Source organism: Camelus dromedarius, chromosome 11, assembly GCF_036321535.1.
Source record: "Camelus dromedarius isolate mCamDro1 chromosome 11, mCamDro1.pat, whole genome shotgun sequence".
Classification (NCBI taxonomy): domain Eukaryota; kingdom Metazoa; phylum Chordata; class Mammalia; order Artiodactyla; family Camelidae; genus Camelus; species Camelus dromedarius.
The window spans coordinates 12438243-12459904 of record NC_087446.1 but is presented as its reverse complement, the minus strand read 5'-3'; the positions used below and the strand labels follow the sequence as shown (position 1 = coordinate 12459904).

Genomic DNA, 21662 nt, shown 5'->3' with positions numbered 1-21662 from the left:
AATTAAAACTCTACAATAGTATCCAAAGAAGTTAGTATAGGAATCTGGCTGAGCAGCGTGCTGTTGCGGTATGTCCGTATTGAAACAACAGGCAGGGTGTCATGTTCTTTTGTTTACACTGTATCTAAGGGAATTTTAATTGAAAAAGATGAAGACCCCAGAGCGAAGGCACATAAAACAATTTAATGAGAATGAGTGTTAATCAAAGATTGGAACTCGTTTTCAGTTGCGTAAAATGTTCGTTCCATTTTTTTTTTTTAATTTACAGTTGCTCAAATTTATTACAAAACAGGAGGAAGTTTCTCTTTTGGCAGCAGTGCTAATCCAGATTGTTCCTGAGCAATAACTTTAAACAAGCTCATTTCATTATTTTCTGGCAGGTAAAGTCTTAGGATGTGAAAATATCCCTCTTCAAACATAAGAAAGAAAACGTGTTAAGGCAGTGGGCCAATAAACAGCTCCTGTTTCCCCCGTATCTCAAGGGGTGGAGCTCCCGAACCCCCAGGAGTAAGGGAAGTCCAAAGGAGTTAAATACCAGGGCCGGCTCAGCCCCGGACAGACTGCAGTCCAGGCACCTCAGTCACCATGAAGGCTCTCCTTGTGCTGGGGCTCGTCCTCCTCGCTGTCGCTGTGCAGGGCAAGGTCTGGGAGAGATGCGCGCTGGCCCGAAAGCTGAAGGAACTCGGAATGGATGGCTACAGGGGAGTCAGCCTGGCCAACTGTAAGTCATCTCTTGTTCATCCTTCCAAATAGCTGGTGGGGGCGGAACGGATAGTAATGCAGGATGAATAATGAGAAAGGGACTTTGAGCGAATGGACTTTTTAAAAACTCTCTTGGAAGGTTTGTACACTTAACAATGTTTAAAAATATCACCTTGTTCCTTTAGAATCAGATGTAACAAGTGAAGGTTTGAGGATATGGGAGGGCAAAACTCTATACCGCTCTAAGTAGGCCGGGACCCATGCTTCCAGTGCCACTAAATTTGCGGGTTCGGTTCCCTCAGCGGCCCGCGTAAGGCTGGCTGAAAGGTACTTTTGGGCACCTGGGATGTCTCTGTCAGGCCCTTGGCATTTGAGTCCAGCCACGTCTAGTTTGGAACTTGGGTTCTGCAAGCCTAGAGTAATGCAGTATTTTTCTCCTTTCTAATCATGATGTTGGGGTTTTAACAGCAAATTTTAAAAATTCTGTGGAACTCTTTTTTGGGGCGGGGTAATTAGGTTTATTTATTTTTAATGGGGGTACTGAGGACTGAACCCACAACCTCGTGCATGCTAAGGACGCGCTCTACCACCGAGCTCTACCCTCCCCGCTGAACTAACACAGGGGCTGGTAGGACCCAACTTCCCCTCAGTCAGTGTTTGTATGAGGATCCCTGAAATGCAGCAGGAAAGGACGTTTCATTATTCTTACTCACTCTAGTTGATGAAGTAGTTTTCATTTTCTTACAGAGAATTCAAGCTGTGCCCGAAGTAAAAGTTACCCTTTATTTTAGTCCAATTTTGTCGATATAGTTACTGTATTTTTCAGGTTGAATTCAGACATTCCCCCTCAATAAGTATTTCTGAGCGAATGAGTAAATGTCTGGTTGGATGCATGGATGTGTGGATGGAATAGTCTTCTGCATTTTACAGCTCTTGTCTGGGGTCTAATTTGACATCCAAATTCACTTTTAGATATCGTAAGAAATTTCTTTCTCCCAGAAATTCCTTACTTTTCCTACTAAAAAGCAGTTTTCCATCAGCGATGTGTATCTACTGCTAAGCACAAATCCATGCAACAACTCTTGATTTTTCTCTTCTAGGCTGAACCTTACCTGAGGGATGGGAGCAGGGGAAGCATAATAGAAAAAACAGCTAGTTTCATATTTTCTAAAGTATGTTATCTTATTTCATTAGTATTACAAAATGATTTGATAGCAAAAGAATTCTCTTAAGGGCCCTTTAGCACTAAGGTGTTAAAATGCTTTACACGTAAAAGTTATCTTTATACGTACAAAGGCGTCAGTCATTAGTAAAATTGAATTTGCCTAATAGAACGTGCTTTGCCACGTAAGTCACGTGGTGTTCCTATTTACTACTGAAAATAAGTTCTTTTCAGGGATGTGTTTGACCAAATGGGAAAGTGATTATAATACGGATGCTACAAACTACAACCCCTCCAGCGAAAGCACCGATTATGGGATATTTCAGATCAACAGCCGCTACTGGTGTAACAACGGCAAAACTCCACATGCAGTGAACGGCTGTGGCATCAACTGTAACGGTAAGACAAGATGACACTGAGTGCGGCCCAGGGGTGTCCTGTCATGTTTACAAGAACAGAGATTCAGAACAAATTATAAAGCCTTGATGGGGTCATCAGGGACCTAGGAAACCTCCATCTCAACTTCCAGAAACTCTTTATTACCCTCCTCCTGATTCCTGAAGTAAGAACGTAAAGCGCTCCTATCATGAAAGGTTGCTGTTCTCTAATACACAGAAGTTTCTGGAGGGATCCATCAATTTACTGTGGCTGGACTATCTGACTCTCTGTGCAGAACTATGCACTCCTCTGACTTACTCTGAGGAGCTTTAGGGATAATTTGGCGGTTCGGTCTTTTTTTTTTTTTTTTTTTTTTTTTTTTTTTTTTTTTTTTAATCTATGGTCCTTTATTAGAAAATGAAAGGATTAGTAGTTAACTAATCAAGAAGGAGGAATATGTGTGGTCCTTTTGTAAACATTGTTTTTACTTTTTATCATGAAATGTTCTAAACATATAGAAAAATAGAGAAATTAGTATAATACACAGAAATATATTCGTGTTGTATTTTAACAGTTTTTAACATTTTGTCCTATTTACTTCTGTTATGTGTGTGTGTGTGTATATATATATACTATTTGTTGAGTGATTTTAAAGTGAATTAGAAACATTATGACATTTAATTACTAAAATCTTTAGGTTACACGTTCAAAATCTACAGTTCCTATATAATCATAGTCATTCTAACAAGCTAATTTGATTAATCGGGGTGAAGCAAATATTCTATAGAATTTATTTTAAAATAGAGATAACATGTGGAATCTCTTTTGCATAAAGTATTGGGGAAATACTGCAAACTTTATATTGTTAGATTTTTAAATGTTAAAATTTCTAATAGAGAAGATGAAGATCTAAGAATATTCTTTTGTATTCAGTTAATTTATTTTTTAAAATATTTTGTTTATATAATAATTTGTGGTCATTGAATGAAAATTCTTACTACCCAGCGATTTGTGACCACTGGTAACTTGGTATACACAAATTCTTTCAGGAGATGTATCACACTTGTCTATGAAGGTAAAGCGATGTGATGCACATATCTACCCACATACAAATGTGCAGGCAATGTGTGTTTTAACAACAATGATATTGCATTCTATATACTGCTCTACGATTTGTTCTTTATCACATAAAATTATTTTTAAGTCAACAAATACCAATCTGTATTAGTTTTCAAAGATGACTAGAATTCCACTACATAAATATTCTGTCATTCATCAGTTCAGCTCTTACTGGTAAGCTCTTAGGCTGTTTCCATTTTCCCCTTTATTAATTGCAATGAGATACCTTGTGCATACATCTTTATGTGTGTTTTTATTATTTCTTTTGGAATATTTTTCCAGTAGTCGAATTGCTGAGCAAAAATATGCTAGGCCAGTTTCTGTTTGTTCATTTGTTTTAGAGTGTTTAGTAAAAAAATGAAACATCCATCATATTAGTTAATAATTCCACAGTTTCCAATGACTTTGGAAAACGAGAAACAGAATGCTTTATTTCATGCCAAATGGGATGCGGGAAGAAAAAGTTTTCCCGTAACATTCACAGATACATAGACTCTTGAAAAGTAATTTGTGTTCTCTCTTTAGCTTAAAAGAATAAAACTGGCTGAAACTAAATTTAAAATGAAATTTCTATAACCATTGTTTTCATTCCTCACTGTCTCTTCTTCAGTTTTGCTGGAAGATGACATCACCAAAGCTGTACAATGTGCGAAGAGGGTTGTCAGGGACCCTCAAGGCGTTAGAGCATGGTATGTTTTTTTTTTTTCCTTCCAGTTTTATTGAGATGTAATGGACATACAGCACCGGATAGTTTAAGGTATACGGTGTAATGATTTGACTTACATACATCACAGTAGGTTTAGTGAACATCCATCCCCTCAGACTGTTGGAGCAGGCAGACAGCTAGATGTGAGCAGAGAAGGGGGGGACACAGGCCAAATGGCAGAACTTGGCAAGAAAAGCAGGGGCCAGGGCCAAATGCAGGAAACCCTACATCATGTAAACAACAGGGGTCCCTGGGCAGAGAAAGAAAAGTAGGAACCTCTGGGCTGATAAGCGGTCACAAATTTAGGTGTGGCAAGCAACCAGGAGGTCCACAAAGAAAGGTGGGAAAAGGCAAGAACCTCCAGTGTCTAAATGTAACCTTTTGCTCATTATGCCCTCATTTCAATAAAATTAGCCTTGCAGGTTTAAGTACCCATCATGCACCAACGCCATGACATTTCCCAGCCACACTAAATAAGGACAAAAATCCCTCCTCCCTTTGGGAAGGTGGAGTTGGGATGAAAATCAGGGAATACGAACCCAAACCCTTCCCCCACAGTGAATATTCCGCCCACTCATTTTCACACTTTATGTAACCGATCTGCCAGAGAAATCAGGGCAGTAACTTCCCTGAGACTGCCTGCTGTCCCCGTGAGAGTGTACTATCTGTCCCTTAGTAAATCCTCACTTTACTTTCTTAGCTTCTCATCTCTAATTCTTTCTACCAGGACACAAGAATCTAATCACCTGCAAAAATATGGATACAAAATTAAAGGAACAGAAGATAAAATTTTTTGTGTGTGATGCTCTTAGGAGTTTCTCTCTTGACAATTTTCATATATAAAATCTAGCAGTTAGTTATATTTATCAGTTTGTACATAGCAACTCCAGTATTTATTTATCTTATAGCTGGAATTTGTAGTAACTTTTGACTGCCTTCATCCAGTTCCCCCTCTCCCTCCTCCCCACCTCTCATCCTGCCCTCAACCCTCACCTCTGGTATCCACAAATCTCTTTTTCTGAGTTTTTTGTATGTGTGCTTTTGAAGTATAAGGCACCTACCACACTCTGTTAGTTCCTGTTGCAAGCATGCTGTGTTTTAAGCATCAAAGGGGAGATCTGGTTTGCCCTCCTGTTCTGAGACAAGTCAGAGAACATTTCCAAAGACCAAAGTGTGCTGCCAAGACCTGACAACTGCAGCTCTGGGTTTACGCTGAACAGTGTGTTACCTCGAAACGATCTACTTTAACTGATTCAGAATCTTACCCTTTTACTCCTCAATTTCTTTTAGTGGATTTCTGGACTTTTTAAGATTCTCCTCACTCAAGCAGAGTTGATTTACAATGTTGTGTTAGTTTCTGGTAGATTAAGACATTAAGTGAATGCAGCTACGTTTTAACCTTATTCCTGTTTGTTTCATCTTTCTCTTCAGGGTGGCATGGAAAAACCACTGTGAGGGCCACGATGTGGAGCAGTATGTTGAGGGTTGTGATCTGTAACTGTGGAGTTTCCTTCTTCAGCTCATTTTGTATCTTTTTCATCTTAAGGAAGTCGTTATTTCAGTGACCGGTCATACTACCATTCTTTCAAGCATATAATGATTTCCTTAATTTCATTAACTTCCTGCATTATGACTAAATTCAGAGGCAGATGAGCTTGCAAGTATGGAAATAATTGCTAATTAACCACAGATGTGAAATCACGCATGCTGTTAAAAAAAATACAAACACTCATTAAAAGCTTTGCAAGTCATACCTTGTCTTTCTTTTTTAGACCCTTTTAGTGTCTTTGATGAAAAAAATATGTATGTATATATTTGGGAAAAATGATTTGGCACTTAAGTATTTGCTGAATCCTCACCTGTACGCAAAGAGCTGGATACTGCTAGAGAGAAACCCCTGAGCATGCTGACAGGTCTCACTTGAAACTCATAACCACAGATCTCACGTGGGCCCTCCAGTCTCCCCGGCCACCTGAATCACTTCTCTGCAGCCCTCTGTCTGAGTCCCCACTCTCCAAAGTGACCAGCACTGTTTCACTTCTCCTCTCTTCAAAGGCCCAGCACACACGCCCAACCACTCACCTTCTCCCCGCTCTCATCTCAGTAGATGGCCGGCCGCAGGGTACCCTGGGAGAAGAGGAGCAACTCATGCCAAGCCCTCCCCTCCCGGCCACCATAACAGAGGCCACATCTCCCCTGGGCCCCTCCCCTCTCCCTTCCCCCTATAACTCGGTTGAAGGACCTCTGCTCCTGCCAGTGGCAGTGTCCCCACATGCAACCTCCACCACAGCCCCCTCACTCCTCCAATTGAGGCTGAGTGTGTCCTGCATCCTGAGTTTCTCCCTCTTTGCTGGATCAGCCCCCTCATTGTGCAAACTGCCCCGGTATCCTTCCCTCTTACAAAGAACTCTCTGTTGACTCTACATAACCTGCAAGTACCACATTGTTCTCCGCTCCCTTTGACAGCAACACTTCTGGGACAAGGTAACTCTATTCACCAAGTCCATGTCCTCACACCCTTTCTCTTTTCAACCCTTCCTAATCTGACTGCTCTCCTCACTCAGCTGAAGACTGCTCCAACGTGACTCCTCCTATGACTCCTTGGGGCCAACTCTAGGGACCACCTGTTCTCTGTTCATCTTGCTTGATCTCTCAGCAGCATCGGACAAATTGAACCACTTCATCCTTCTAGAAAACTCTTTCTCCCTCAGCTTCTCATTTACACCCTGCCTCTCCGATGTCTTCTTCTCAGTCCTTGGCTGGCAGTTTGTCCGCTATTTAATTTCTAACTGTGGGTGTGCCCCCGGGCTCATGCTTGTAACCATTTGCTAGGCTACATGTTTTTCTTATGTATTTTTTTGTCTTTTCTTGCTGAAATATAAATTCCAAAAGAACAGAGCTTTTTCCCCCCACTTTTTTAAAGACATTGAGGGAAGGAGGGTATAGCTCAAGTGGTAAGTGTGCATGCTTCCACGTAGGAGGTCCTGGGTTCATCTTCAGTGGATCTTAGGCAGAGTCCCATCTATGTAGGCATGTGACGCCTTCATCTGTTCAGTCATCTTCAAAAACAGTAAACGATAACCACTGTTTGTTGTGCAAGGTAAAATTTTAAAAGGAACGGAATGGCAAATGACTAAACGTGAAGACAATCTGAATTAAGAATTTTGTTCCTGGGTTCAGTGGAGGAGGTACTGGGTTCCTCCACTGAAATAAGTAATTAAGTAAATAAACCTAATTACTTCCCACCTGCTAAAAAAAAACAAAGACATTGAAATAATCTCAATCTTTCCCCAAATTTGCAAGTACAGTGGAGACTTTCATTTTTTCTGAACACTTCGAGAGTACATCACCAACATGGTGCCCAGTGGCTCTGAGTCCTTCAGTGTGTAATTCCTGCATAACCTCAAAGTATCATTCTGATCAGGACGTTAACACTGATCCATTACTGCCACCTAATCATCAGATCCCATTCATTGTCATCTACTCTCCCCGTTTGTCCTTCTTAATAAAAAGATCTAATTCAGAATAATGTGGTGTACTTGGGTGTCATGTTTTTATCAGTTTCCTTCCATCTAGATCATTTCTTCAGTCTTTTCTTTGACTTTTATCATTTTAGCCCTTTTGAAGATGGCAACCCAGCTGTGTTGTAAAAGCACCTGAGGGTTTTCTGACGCTCTCCTGATTAGATCAGCCTGTGCATCCTTGGCAGGAACACCACACACGTGATGCCGTGCTCCTCTCCTTGGGGCTTTTCAGGTGGCACGTGGTTCTGAAATGTTCTATTAGTGATGACGTTCACTTTGATCATTTGATTAAGGTGATATCTGCAAATCACCTCTGCTGTGAAGTATTTGGGAGAGGGTAAGTTACTTTGAGATTGCTCCTCATCAAATTTTCAATTAATGCATTTAATTATTATATCAAGCAGGCCCATGGCTTCCTATTATGAAATTATGATGAGCCATAATCCATCACTGTCATGCATTCTGTCATGCACACTGTCCCTGTTTTGGCCACTACAGTCCCTGCAATATAGCTTCTCTGTTATTTTCACACATCCCCATCATTTTTTGAGCACTTGTTTTTGTTTTCTGGCACAAAATGTTCCAAGGTTCCCCTGGTTCTCTTCCTGTTTCTGCCTGGAATCAGCCTTTGTTCCAAAGAGCCCTCATTCCTCATAGTGGAGAAGGGTATTTCGAAAACAAGACCTGGGCACTAGGGTGTCACTGTTCCCAGGCCCCATCAATGGACAAAGCTACAGGATGTGCATATTTACATGATATGTATCTCTATGCCTATCTGTTTAAATTGAATTCACATAATACCTCCAATTCCAATCCTACACCACTAGGCTCATTCTAATTTTCTCCTTTTCCATGTTGGTAACTGCTTTCTATGACAGTGAGAAACCTGGTACCCACTGTCTTTAATATCCTTTAAATGTATCCTCATTACATGCATGTATTTGACCAATTTGCCTGTATGTAACCAATCTCCAAACACTGCCACACCATGGAATAGATGCTCTCCCCTCAGGCTCTGATACCCCTCATTGGGCCATCTCTTACCCCCACATCTGGACTCCCTCTTACTGTGCTTACATCTCTGACACACCACGCTGGACCACTCTCCTTATAGGAAGGAGGACAGAATTTTTTTTACTGTTGTTTACACCCACATTCCAAACACCTAGAACAGTGTCTGTAACATGATACATGCTCAATAGATATCAGTTGAATCGCTTTCTGATTACTTAGTATATTCCCCTACGTTGAGCATTCTGAGATTTTTCTTACTCTCGGAGCCCACATGATTGCAGTACAACAGCTTCTGGGATTCCAAGGGTCAGGTCTCAACTCAGGTGAATGTAGAGCATAGACCTGCCACGGGAGGGCAGCAGAGGGCACCAACACAGGTGCAGCCTCAGGCTTTGAGGTTCTGGGATCATCTGGGTATGAATAAATGGGAAAGAAGATAGATTTATTCTTATCAGGATGTTTAGAGGCGTATGAAGATCTTGTCATGGTATGGGAGAGAGGCTTGAAGAGTGACAGCTCAGATGCAGAGATGGGATATATCCAAGAAGCACCAGGATAGCGCCACAGTGATGGCTGATGGAAGAAATAACCAGAGAATACGGCGAAAGTTGGCCAAAGGGGGAAAGCAATGTTTGTTGGAGATTTTGCTTAGTGTTTTTGACAAATATCAAGTCGTACTTATACCTGTTATTTTAATACAATTAAGTTTCCAAACCAAATTTCTACCCTTATTCTGGGAGAAAACAAATTCAATATCAATATTTGATTATTTTTAAAAGAAACTCAATTCCATGTTCCTTAATTTCACCCCAGGATATTATTTGAAATGCAGAGTGATGTTCCAGATGATAACTGAGCTCTTCATGTGGCACTAATTATAACTAAGCCCTGAGCACATTTCTTGCACTTCTATTCAGCAGACTCATCTTAAAAATATTTTCTTAGAAGTTGCTATAATGTATATTAACTTATAATCGGGAGTGACTAAAGTCATTCATAGACACAATGTTTTTCAATTAAACACACATCTATTATACAAATTATATTTTATGAATTATATTTTAAATCAGTTTTAATTTTAACAATGTTATCAATTCTCGAGGTTTACAGAGTCAGATAGTTTTACAAGGTTTGTTCTGACAGATGTACCTCCCAATTTCTCCTCCTTCACATGCAGCAATTTTCTACTGTTTTAGCTTAATGTTAATGATTTTGTATTTATTCTCATGCTTTAAGTATTAGGCTTATGTTGCTCCTTGATTTTTCCATTTTAAGATATTGTTTCCCACTGTTAAGTTCTATTTCCTCCTCCCCCATCTCCATCACACATGGCACCTTTCTCCAAAATCCGTATTTATAATGTAAATATATATATACACACACACACGTATATACATATACATATATATATGATCAATAATTGGTATTTACATAGTCATGCTTTCTTATGATATACAACATTTTCCCTAGTGCTAATAACGTCATGATTCTTAAATTGGCTTAGCTTTCTGTTTATCTGTCATTTGTTCAGCTCCCAAATGCTACGTCTTTTATTTTCCTTTATTGAGGTATAATTGATGTACAATATTATAGAACAACATAGTGATTGACAATTTTTAAAGGTTATATTTCATTTATAGTTATTATAAAATATTGGCTACACTCCCTGTGCTGTACAATATCTTCTCGTAGCTTATTTATTTTATACATAGTAGCTTGTACTTCTTAATCTCCCACTCTTTAAGTTTTACATTTAAGTCTCCTCTCAGGTCTTCAGACGCAGCTACAATTTCATCAATCTCATCTTTTTAAAGCAGTAATTCCCAAAGATTTCTGACCAAATCTAACTGGGACTGATTCCTGTCTGTGTCTAATACATGGCTATCATCCTGGGCTCTTTCTTTCAGCATCATTTTGGGATTCTCTTCTTTTCTCTCCATATTTGATATTCACTGTGTTCCCTGTTTTTCATAATTTCTTCCTTCTTATTTTATTCCCTCAGTTTGTTGGACCACATCTCCAGAGTCTCCTTGAGAAAGGGAACAAGAGAGGTACTTTTTTTGTTGTTGAGATTTTAGCATGTCTAAAGTCGTGTGTGTTCTATTCACACTCATACTGGGTTGCTAGTGGGCTGGGTATGGGACACTAAAGTTGGAATTAATTTTCCTTCAGAATTTTGAAGGTGGCCCATTGCAGTGGGACCACCTGGGGAACAGCCTCTAGAGAACGCCATCGTTCCTTACATTCCAATGTTGCTCGTCAGCAAACTGAAGCCATTCTGATTTTGGAGTCTTTACAACCTGGAATTGTGTGGGATCTTCTCTTCATCCCCAGAGTTCTCAAAGTTCATGGTGACGTGCCTTGATGTGGATTTGCTGTCATCTTTATCCTGGGTGCTTGGAAGGATCTTTCAGTTTGGAAACTCACAGTTTGCTGTGCTTCACTTTATGGTGCTCCTGCAGATACTGGTTTTTGTTTTTAACAAATTAAAGGTTTGTGGCAACCCAGGGCAGAGTGGAGATGGCTGATGGGGCCAAAAACTTGAGAAAACAAGAAACAATGAGATCAAGAACACAGACTGAAGTATTTTAAAGTAGAAGATTCCCTCTTGAACAGAAGAGAAGAAAGGGAGGGTGGATATCAGGCAAACCAAAGCTCGTATTTAGGTCTGGGGGCACGGAGGTCTGTTTTCTCCGTGAAGTAAGATGCCAAGTCACCTGATCAGAATGAGAGGGTTGGCGGTTTGAAGAGACTAGCGAAAAGTTCTGAATAGCTTCTAGTTTAAAACAGAAGGAAAGGGAGGGCGAACCTCTTAATACTTCGCTTAAATTGGGGATCATTAATTTGGCACTGCGGTAACCTGCAAAGCCGTTAGAACCACAGAAGGGCAAAGAGGGGCCGGTTGTGTCACGTTACGGGCCTTAGAATCTAAACTGAGTGGAAAAGGTAGAAAGGAAACGAAAAGGGGAGCAAATAAAACAAGAAATCAGCGCTTCAAGCTTGGAAGTCTGGGAGGTCTAGGGGGCTGGATGAAGACAATGAAAAGCTGTCGGTGGCTGAGATTTCGCGAACTTCATTTTAGAATTGCAATGCTTTGGCGATGACGAGGTATTGCCTCCAAAAGCCAATTTCTCGGTCATTAGGAAGCTAGGCGTTCTGTGGCGGTGACAGGCTGGCTGGAGATGCCCGGGCTCCTCAGACTCAAACGACCGAGACGTGCAGCCCCATGCGCGTGCGCAGTGTGCGTAGTGTGCGCGCGTGCGCGAGCTCGTCGGCGCCTGCGCACGACGTCGCCGTCGGCTCCGCTGCCGCTGCTACCGCCACTTGGGTTCAGCTCTCCACCGGCGCGGGGCTGAATGGGCTTCCGGGAAGCCGCCCGCCGTGAGGAATTGGCGGTTCTTCAGCGCCCCGAGCCTCAGTGACTCGCCCTCCGTCAGCCAGAAACCCTCCTCCTGGGCCCGCGCGGGAGGAGCGGGGCCTCTGAGGGGAGCGGCGAGCCCGCCGGCCCCGGTCTCTTTCCCTGGCGGCGGCAGCGGCTTTCTCCGTAGGACAATATGTTCAAGAGAATGGCCGAATTTGGGCCTGACTCCGGCGGGAGAGTGAAGGTCAGTGACCGGCCCGCGCCCCCGCTCCGGGAGAGGCGCTCGCGCCCCGATTCCTCCCTGCGCGGCCGGGGACGGCCCGCTGGTTGCCTCTCGCGTCTTCTGGCCTCGGGATGGAACCGCGGTTTCCGGGAGGACGGCGAGTCAGAGCCCCAGAGGGAACATCACGGTTTCATTGGGCCCCAGCCTCGCGCGTCGCCGCCTTCCTTCCATCCCCGCCAAAAAATCAGATACCATCAGTGGTGCCCAGGGGAGAGCTGGACATTGTTGCCAAGAAACACGGGCTGGGAGGTCCCGGCTTGGTGCTCCTCCGCTGCCAGCCCAGGTCACCTGGAAACCGGGGCGGGGTGGGGGTCTGGGTGCCCACCTATTGTGAGAATAGTAACAGTAGCAAGTTTTCGATACTCACTTACTGAGTAAGCCCAGTAGGTGAACGCTTTACCCGATTCTCTTATTCAGACCCTATAGCAACCTTACAAAGGCAGCATCAAACCCCCCTTCCCCCCAGTATTCACAAGCAACTGAAGAACCGAGGGAAGAAAAGTTCAGAAAACGTCCCCACGTTCATGTTGTTCATAAAGCCCGAAAGCTACAGCCGAAAAACTAACCAAGGCCTGCAAAGAACGTAACACTGCCCAGCACATAGGGAACATTGAGTCCATGTTAGCTTCTTTGTTTCTAGTAAAAGTTATCATAGAGCCTACCGTAGTGTTTGACACTGTGACACATTTCCTCCCACTTACATCCCCTGGCACGTTAACTTTTTACGACAGGACCAGCTGGTTCCGATAAAACACCTGTTTTACCCCTTCTGATTTTGATTGATCGCAGAAAGGAAATTTTTCTTTAAAAAGGAATCACCCACTTTTGCACCAATCTCTTCTCTATGTTACATTGTTTTCATGTGATTTTATACTATGTATACAATTAGCATACACAGTGCTTTAGTACTTCTTGCAAAGTGGGAGTTCTTCGAAAGTTTAAAAAGCTTCCGAAATTTAATGGAAGGGGAGAGAGATGTCGGGTAAAATTCATAGTGCCATAAGCTTCATTAACATATACATTTGCCCATGCTTTGGGGCCAGGTTTTGGATTGATTCAGAAAGTACTGCTGAACAAAGTGTTACAACGCTAGATTTTGGAGACAAACTTACAGAACTTTCTCTACTTGTAATCATGTTGGGTTCTGAAAGTTTTCAAATCCAAAATGACTTGAGATCAGGTCTGTAGTCCTCAAAGCTTTTCCACCAAAAACGGGTGTGAGTTAGTCATGTAAAACTTTAAAATATGGGACATATTTCTCCTCCTTGCTGATTGTTATGTGGGCTTGTAAGCATCTTTTTACAATTTAGTTAAAGTTCATCCAGGTAGAGGGTGTTCTGAGGAACTCTGCAAGTTCCTAGCAACGCTGTAGCAGCTAGAGGATCTGTTAGCCACTCAGCATGGCAGTGCTCCTTCTGTGTGTTCATTCAGGCCTTGGAGCTGGGGCCCCAACTTTGGTTATCACAAAAATACCAATAGCACTGGCTGGGATTTTCTAAGTTCGCATCCAAACTGCTTCCCTTCTTCTGAACTAATTTTAGGCTAAAAGGTGTTGGGTTTATTTGTGAATTATCTACTCAAAGTGAAAAGTTTTCCCATTTGTTCACCGCTCTTCCTCATTTCTTGCTAACCGCTGATTACACTGGCCCAGCACTTCTTACGTGTGATGTATCTGCTCTTTGACCTTCAGGTTATTACTGTTGAACAATTGATCTCAGATTCATGTGCAACATTCAGCTTTTTCTCTTCACTTGAAACTTTTTCTCTCTTCTTTCCGTCATAATCTGTTAAAACTCACTGCCTTTTACTCTTACCAGATGTGATGAGTAACATGTATGTACATCTTGGAACTGAGCACAGAAGTAGCAAACATTCCATCATCCAGTGTTTACCAAGCTCAGTCATCCAAGTGCCTCTTTATCATTATCTGAATCCAACTGTAATGTTTAACAGGTTGTCAATTTTTAAAGCCCTTTCCTATGCATTACGATTTTTGAAATTGTGGGTTTGAATTGCTAGTTATAGTTATGGTTTGTCTAATACAGATTAAAGTAAACACAATCAGTAATAAAGGGAAAATGTTTGCCCTTATTCTACCTAAAATCCTCTTCCAAACTGCCTTTAATTTTTGTGCTGTGCTTTAGAAAACACTGCTGTAAGATGAGAACGAAGGACATTACCAGCAGGTGATGGCAGTCAAAACTGATGACCATATCCAGACCTTACTTTAGTTTTTCACTAAAGACCCTTTTCTGTTTCTTAAAAAAACAAAAAAGCTCTCAAAGTACTTTACATGATTTAAATAGACATTTTCAAAATGGGAACATTGTAATTAATCTAGTGTTATTTATGATAATATGAAATAAGGATAATTGTCTGGAATTGATTTGTTGAGGGGAATCCATGGTTGGAGCAAACTTGGGTTGTTAGACTGCCTGCCATTCCTTAAAACAAGCTTTCAGAGCTCTCATTCTGTTCATTTGGGTAACAATACAATATTAATTGGTATTGAAATTATTTTTCTTTTAGGGGGTTACTATCGTTAAACCAATAGTTTATGGTAATGTTGCTCGATATTTTGGAAAGAAAAGAGGAGGATGGGCACACCCATCAGTGGACAGTATACGTGAAGCCATATAGAAATGAGGTAGGTACTTGTTTTTCCTGAAACTGTTTTGAAGCTACAGTTTGTTTTGCTTGAAGATAACTTGTAATATTATAGTAGCCTAATAATAAAATTGACCCATTATAAACAAGTTGAAGGAATAAAGTAAAAGCTGTCATCTTCATATAATTGTTAGTAGAAATCAATTTTTCCAAATAACTTTTTTGATTAAAATTAAGTTATGGTAACAAGAAGTATGCTAGAAACTCAGTATGTCTTCCAATCACCACACCTTAAGGTAACCTAGTATATAATCAAGTGTTTCAGGAACAGTAAATTTAGGTGATAATTTGATAATAAGACCAGAGATTATGAAAGACAAAACTGTTATGTAATCTAGCTGCTGGTAATTTTATTTTGCTGCTGAATCTTCAGTGCCTGGAATGCAGCCAGTACATAGTAGGTATTCAGCAAATACGCACTGAGTGAATGAACTATTGAAAACCCTTCATTCTGTATTTCAGTTATCATTGAGCCAACACAGTGGAAGCAAGAAGACTACTGAGAATTTATGTTATCATTGTAATCATTTGTCACTGTTTGGAAAGTCTGAAAAATCATTTAGAGATGTCATGACGAGGTGTTACTTAAAAGATGAAAACGGTGGCTAATAGCTCAGGGGTAAATTCACAACTCGATAATGATGAAGGCAGTCTGCTTCAAACACTTTGGATTATATGTAGGAGACTAGAATTTTGGACATACATTTAATTTATCAAGGGGACACATTTTGTGAATGAATTTAATAAATATTCAAAATAATTCTATAAGTTTTAAGGGTGGAGATGCTGACTTATCATTCAGAATTTCTTCCAATACTGAAATACACTTTCTCCCCATGTAACCCCACAGTATGTTCAGCCACATTTAATAAATTAAGGGATTACAAATGTAGAGGTCAATGAGAGGAAGGGCAATATGCCACACATTAAATTGCCATGCAGAACCGTGACTGAACTGAGGGCAGCAAATAAAAAGATTAATGAACATTACTGTTGAATGTGACTTACTCTGTTTTGCGTTTTCCTATTTCTCTATAATGAATTATTTGTGAAGAGGCCATCTTCACAGGGAGAATCCCTTTTATGTGCAGGAACTAATGAATATGTTTCTGTGCTTCACAATAAAATTAAGAAAAGGAGGGGTTTTATATCCAGCAGTTTTAGGTCGCTTAGTTTAGTTGACCTTTGTATGGTGTAGTTTTGTTCTTTGAAGTTGCTTAGTTCTTAGATTTGCTTTGGTTTACGTGGTTATTTCTATTAAAATTATTGGAAACGTACTGTGTTTCATGGAAAAATCAAAATTGATTTGAGTATTGTCTACAGAGATGTATAAAAACAGGATTTGCAAGATAAGTGAGTTAGGGACATGTAATTTTCTATACGTTATGAGTTATGAAAATTCAGCACAAGCTTCCTTTATTTAAAATAAAAAAAACTTCTGAGGTATAATTCATGTTTTTAGAAAATTGATTTCCATAAAATTTGAGGGGAAGTATATTTTATAAAATTAGTATATATACTCAGAGTATTTCTCTCCCAGTTTTATATGTGGATGGCAGAACTAATTAATTCCTCTGTATTTTAGGGTATGTAAGCGTATGTGAAGAAAATGCAATTTAAATTACATGAAAGCTATGGCAATCCTTTAAGAGGTACAGTAGTTTTTTGATTCATAACACATACATTTAAAAAGAGCTGGGAAACTGTATCAATAATTTACAATTTATAATTGTTTTATGTTTTCTTTCTCTTAGTTGTTACAAAGCCTCCATATGAAATTACTGAAACAGGTTGGGGTGAATTTGAAATAATCATCAAAATATTTTTCATTGATCCTAATGAAAGACCTGTGAGTAATGCTAATCTTTGGAAATGTAAAATGGGTATTTTCTTAGTAATTGTGAAAATGGAACAGTATCTAATGAATAGCTTGTTATATGTTGGCATTGTTATTCAGATATACTCTATGTAAGCTTATGGCGTGGTGTATCTTGCCGTGAGTTATGATTTTTCATTTTTAAGTGAAGTGCCTTTCAAAACTCTTCCATTTTTCAAGTATAAAAGGAAGGGATACAGTGTGAACAGTTATTTGAAAGAAATCATGGCAGTCATATGCTTACTACATCAAAAAGTTTAAAAGTCATTAGTATCCTTTGGTTATTAGTAATAAACAGGTTGAGTCCATAGGATCTCTGAAATGGGAATATCCAGTGTTTTAGTTAAAAGGCCTTGAAACAGTCTTACTGCTTTTTCAAACTCCCATCAGTCCTAGCAGCTTTATATCTTATTCATGAATCCTTATTTAAAACCACTGATGTTTTCATCTTTTGACCTCTTCTTCAGATTGTTACTTGATAATGTGAAAAGTCCCTTCAGGCTTTCGCTTTGACCCTTCAGCAGTTTGTGGGGTTGATGAGGGTACGAAGGCTCAGAGATGAAGCCACACGCTCAAAACACAGAGCTGATTGTGGCAGAGCTGGTTTTTGAGCCCAAGTATTTGCATTCAGACCTCACACTCTTGGGGGGGGGCGGTTATTAGGTTTGTTCACTTATTTATTTACCGGAAGCACTAGGGATTGAACCCAGGCCCTCAGGCATGCTAAGCGCATGCTCTACCACTGAGCTATACCCTCCCCACTTAGACCTCACACTGCTTTAAATATAGCATTTGATGCATACACTTTATAATGATTTTAGGTAACTTTTTGGAAAATTCTTTGAGGTTCTAAATAGGTTTCTGCAGCTTCAACATGAACTCTGATGTTTCACCAGCTAGGTTTTATTTTGCTCAAGTAATCGCACATCGTGCTACAAAGCTTTTCCTTTGATGTCTTAGCTGTATCTGTCTTTAAGTATTTTGAAGACGTGTTGCTCTTGCCAAAGTGAATTAGCACTGAGTAACTTTTTGTTTATTATACTATTTGTGTAATAATCTTATTGTTACATTAGAGAAATTATCTTGCCCTCAGTGAGCATTTTAATATTGGTCATTCCTTTTGAAAGTATTAAATCTTTTTTCCCCACAGTAGATTTGTAAACTTTAATCTTCACAGAGTAACTGTCACCGTTAATCTAACTTCACTTGTATAATTAAAAGACTTCATGTCTTAGTGATTCCCCGGTTTAACTTCCATAGCTGTGTCTTGTGTGACTTTTATATACAGTCACTCTCTAGAGATGTTTTGTAACAGATCCTTACCCTCTTCAAAACATTTGTAGTTAGTAGATGTGGATGGATAGTAATACCTAATAGAAGAATAAAAGTACAGAGAATTTTGGTGATCTGCCACAGTAAGTTGTTGAGACAAGGTCCTGAATATGGTATGTTTACTAAATCAGTTACAGAAATGATGATGTCTCATGATGATGATGAAAACCATTGCACAGCTACCATGTCTGTTTTTATTTCACAGGTAACCCTGTATCATTTATTAAAGCTGTTTCAGTCAGACACCAATGCAATGCTGGGGAAGAAGACAGTGGTTTCAGAGTTCTGTGATGAAATGGTAAGCAGATTTAATGATGAGAGTTTGTAAAGCATCTTAAATGGTACACTTTGAAGTTATTGGGCTTTTTTTTTCATTCTATCCCATTAGATATTTCAAGACCCAGCAGCGATGATGCAACAGTTATTAACCACATCTCGTCAGCTTACCTTAGGCGCCTGTAAGCATGAAACAGAATGTAAGTGCCATGAGCTCATAATTAACCCTGAAAAATAATGTATTCTTTAATGGTGAAAGGATTGTATGATTAGTGACTATTAAATTATAAGGCAAAATATGTATTGCTATATAGGAAGGATGTTTTAGATGGTTCTCAAAGTAGGCCTGCTTTCAGAATGGTAAAGACCCCTCACATACTCTGAAATACTGTTTGCCTTTTATTCACTAATTACATTTAAACATAGCTTTTCATTAATCTTGCTTAACCTGTCAGTCAATTATTTTCTCTTTACTAGTGTTTACTCACAAAATTGGTTTGAAGAACTTTGCATAACATTATTATAGTTTGCTATACTGTGACAGTTTTATGTTAATTTTATATAGTTTTATATTAATGCTGAGATGGTGAAAACCAGAATGCCTCACTGCTAATCAGTCATGGTGTATTTTCCCTCTAAGCTGATGTGGCCTCAGAATCCAGTGCACAGGATTTCATGCAACTATTGGCTGTCATTTGCAGTTGGCATTCAAGATGAAAATGAAACCTGTTTACCAACCCTGTGTTGATATTTGTCACCATTCCTTCGGTTATTTCTTTGATCTTTCATTCGTTTGAAGGGAGAAGGGAGTTATACCCCAAGTCTGGTATTCAAGGAGAGGTCTGGGCTAAAGATAAAAATTTGAAAGTTAATACAGAGATGGATTTGTAAATTGTGAGACCACATGGTATCATCAAAAGAGTGAGTAAAGATGGAAGAGTTCAAGACAGCCCTGAGCACTCCAGCACTTCAGCACTTAAAGATTATGAAGATGACCAACATGGGAAATTAAGAAAGAAAAATGAGTGTGAAGGGAGAAAAGCTAGGTGCACGTAATCCTAGAGCCAAGTGAAGAAAGTACATCAAGAAATAGTCATTAACTGTATCCAGTACCTCTGAAGTCAGGTAAGATGAGCCAGGAAATGGGTGACAGCAAGGTGGAGGTCCTTGGTGATTGTAATGGGGGCAGTTGAAGGAGAACAGTCAGGACAGAAGGTCAGTTGAAGTGGATCAAGAGAGAATGAGATGAGAGAAACTGGGGACAGGTGCAGTGGACAGCTGTGTCTTGGAGCTTGGCTGTGAAGGGAAAGTAGTCCTTGAAGCAGTAGCAGAAGCAGGATATGAGGTCAAGAGGGCGGTGTTTTCCGGGGGAAATAGACCAGTTTATTTGTAGGCTGGGAGAAGGGATCTAGTAAATGGGAGTTGGGGACGAGAATGTACAGGAGAAAGAGGTTGTTGTCTGACCATTAATGGTTATACATAGTGTTTTGTTTGTATTTTCATGAAACCCGTGACTCGGAGTTAAAAGATCTGAATACTGATTGTAATTTTGTCACTTGGCAGTTGTTTAAAATTTAAAATCACACTCATTTGAAATTTTTATGCTTCAGTTTCTACATCTGTAAAAGTATTTACCTGGTCTACTTTGTTGTGAACGTAAAGCAGCTACGTATGTGATCACTTTGCGAGGTCTGAAGCAATATGCTACCGTAATCTGTTACTGGTCATTTTCTTTCCATTATGGATCTTCTTTCTCCCATAAATGTGGCCAATTCTTAGAGGAAGCTTCTCTTTTAAAATTCAAGTGTCCACATTTTTGTGTTTTCAACAAAACTAATATTAATACATTTATGTATAATATAAATAATGTGTGTTATAAAAAGGTTTTTCTATACATTAATTTTGATTTGTTAAAGCTTTTGTATGGAGCTTTATAACCTTGGGAAGCTTTTATCAGTAAGTTGCATGTTTTGTGTTATTTTCAGTTTATTTTCTCAACAGTATCAAATCCGTAAGGAAGAAAAAGGTAATTCTGTAAATGGTATTGGCACAATAGATGAGCTTTCGGCAAGAAAACTTAATTTAGATCATTCCTTCATAGCAGTTACCAAAACAAATTCTAGTTTAATTAATGACAGTTAACCTGCTGTTTAAAAAATTAGAAAAAAGACTGTCTTTCCTGGTTAGGGAAGAATTTCTAAATTTGAGGTGTTAAAAGAAATTATGTTAAAAGAAAGACAAACTTGATTTTGTTAAAAAGAACATAGGGTATAGGATATGCTTTATATTTTAAAAAGATAGATGTTTAGCATTGAGTTTTAGTTCTCATGATCACAGCGTGGCTGCTGCAGCTCCTACTATTATACTGTAGACCAAGGAAGAAGAAAGGAGAAGGACAAAGGGCAAAAGCTAAGAGTCAAAGAGTAATCCAGGTGAGATCCCGTTTAAATAGACTTCTCAGAAGCCTTTCTCACATACTTATCATTGGCCAGGACTGTTTCAGTGTTTCTTTCATCACCGTCAAATTCACTTTTCTCAGTTGAGCACTCAATTTTATGGACTTCTCCTTATTCTATGATGTTGTAGGAAAAGTGTGAGAGGGGAAATTTATGCTCATTAATTGAGACTCACACGGGGAAGGGAGGAGTGCTATGAATATCAAGCCATCTTATTTTCCATAAAACAAATAGCTAAAGAACCTAAGTTGAGTGGTTCCCTTTTCAGATTCTGCTTCATGCAGCTTGAATTCCAGCCAGAACTTGTCCTCCTTCTCCAGGTGCACAATGACAGATCTTTAAGCACATTTATAGCTGTCTTCAGCTTGGGCTTGCTTCTGTCTGACCTGGATGCCATTCCTTGTGAGTCCTATCTTCACGGATCTCTGACACAGCTCAATGTCAAGTCAAAACCGTACACACCAGGAGTGGTGCAACTGAACACTTGCATGGTCAAATTAAAGTGATCCTGCTGATTATACAGGCTTCCTTGAAAATACTGGGTTTGAGGGGCTTCAGGAGGGGTTCACTCAACTTTATGGAAAAGGCAGACTCTGATGGCGATGGGCACTTCTCTATAGCTCCAGGTAGCCCTCTTGGTCCCACTTCTCCTGGATAACTTTGAGGTCCTATACTCCAAGTTATATAGACAGAAGAAGGAAGGAATTCTGAACTCATGCATTTTATGATCAACGTATTTCTGTCTCCCTCCCTCCCATACACCCATTTTATGTTATGATCTATTCACTCTTAAGGGTTCTCTCTCT

The 21662-nt window shown here is 39.8% G+C and overlaps 2 protein-coding genes across 2 annotated transcripts; both read left to right on the top strand.

Moving 5' to 3' along the window:
- Positions 1-375: 375 nt before the first annotated feature.
- LOC135322522 (lysozyme C) lies at positions 376-5818 on the top strand. The gene is made up of 4 exons (XM_064491524.1): positions 376-721; positions 2099-2263; positions 3972-4050; positions 5499-5818. The coding sequence occupies exons 1-4, from the start codon at positions 586-588 to the stop codon at positions 5563-5565; spliced, it is 447 nt and encodes a 148-aa protein (XP_064347594.1). The 5' UTR covers positions 376-585; the 3' UTR covers positions 5566-5818.
- A 6004-nt stretch (positions 5819-11822) lies between these two features.
- LOC116156478 (YEATS domain-containing protein 4) lies at positions 11823-19996 on the top strand. The gene is given in 8 exon segments (XM_064491522.1): positions 11823-12210; positions 14779-14837; positions 14839-14896; positions 16502-16568; positions 16671-16765; positions 18330-18422; positions 18513-18600; positions 19041-19996. Coding segments are annotated over 8 exon segments (588 nt in total). The 5' UTR covers positions 11823-12159; the 3' UTR covers positions 19118-19996.
- The last annotated feature ends 1666 nt before the right edge of the window (positions 19997-21662 follow it).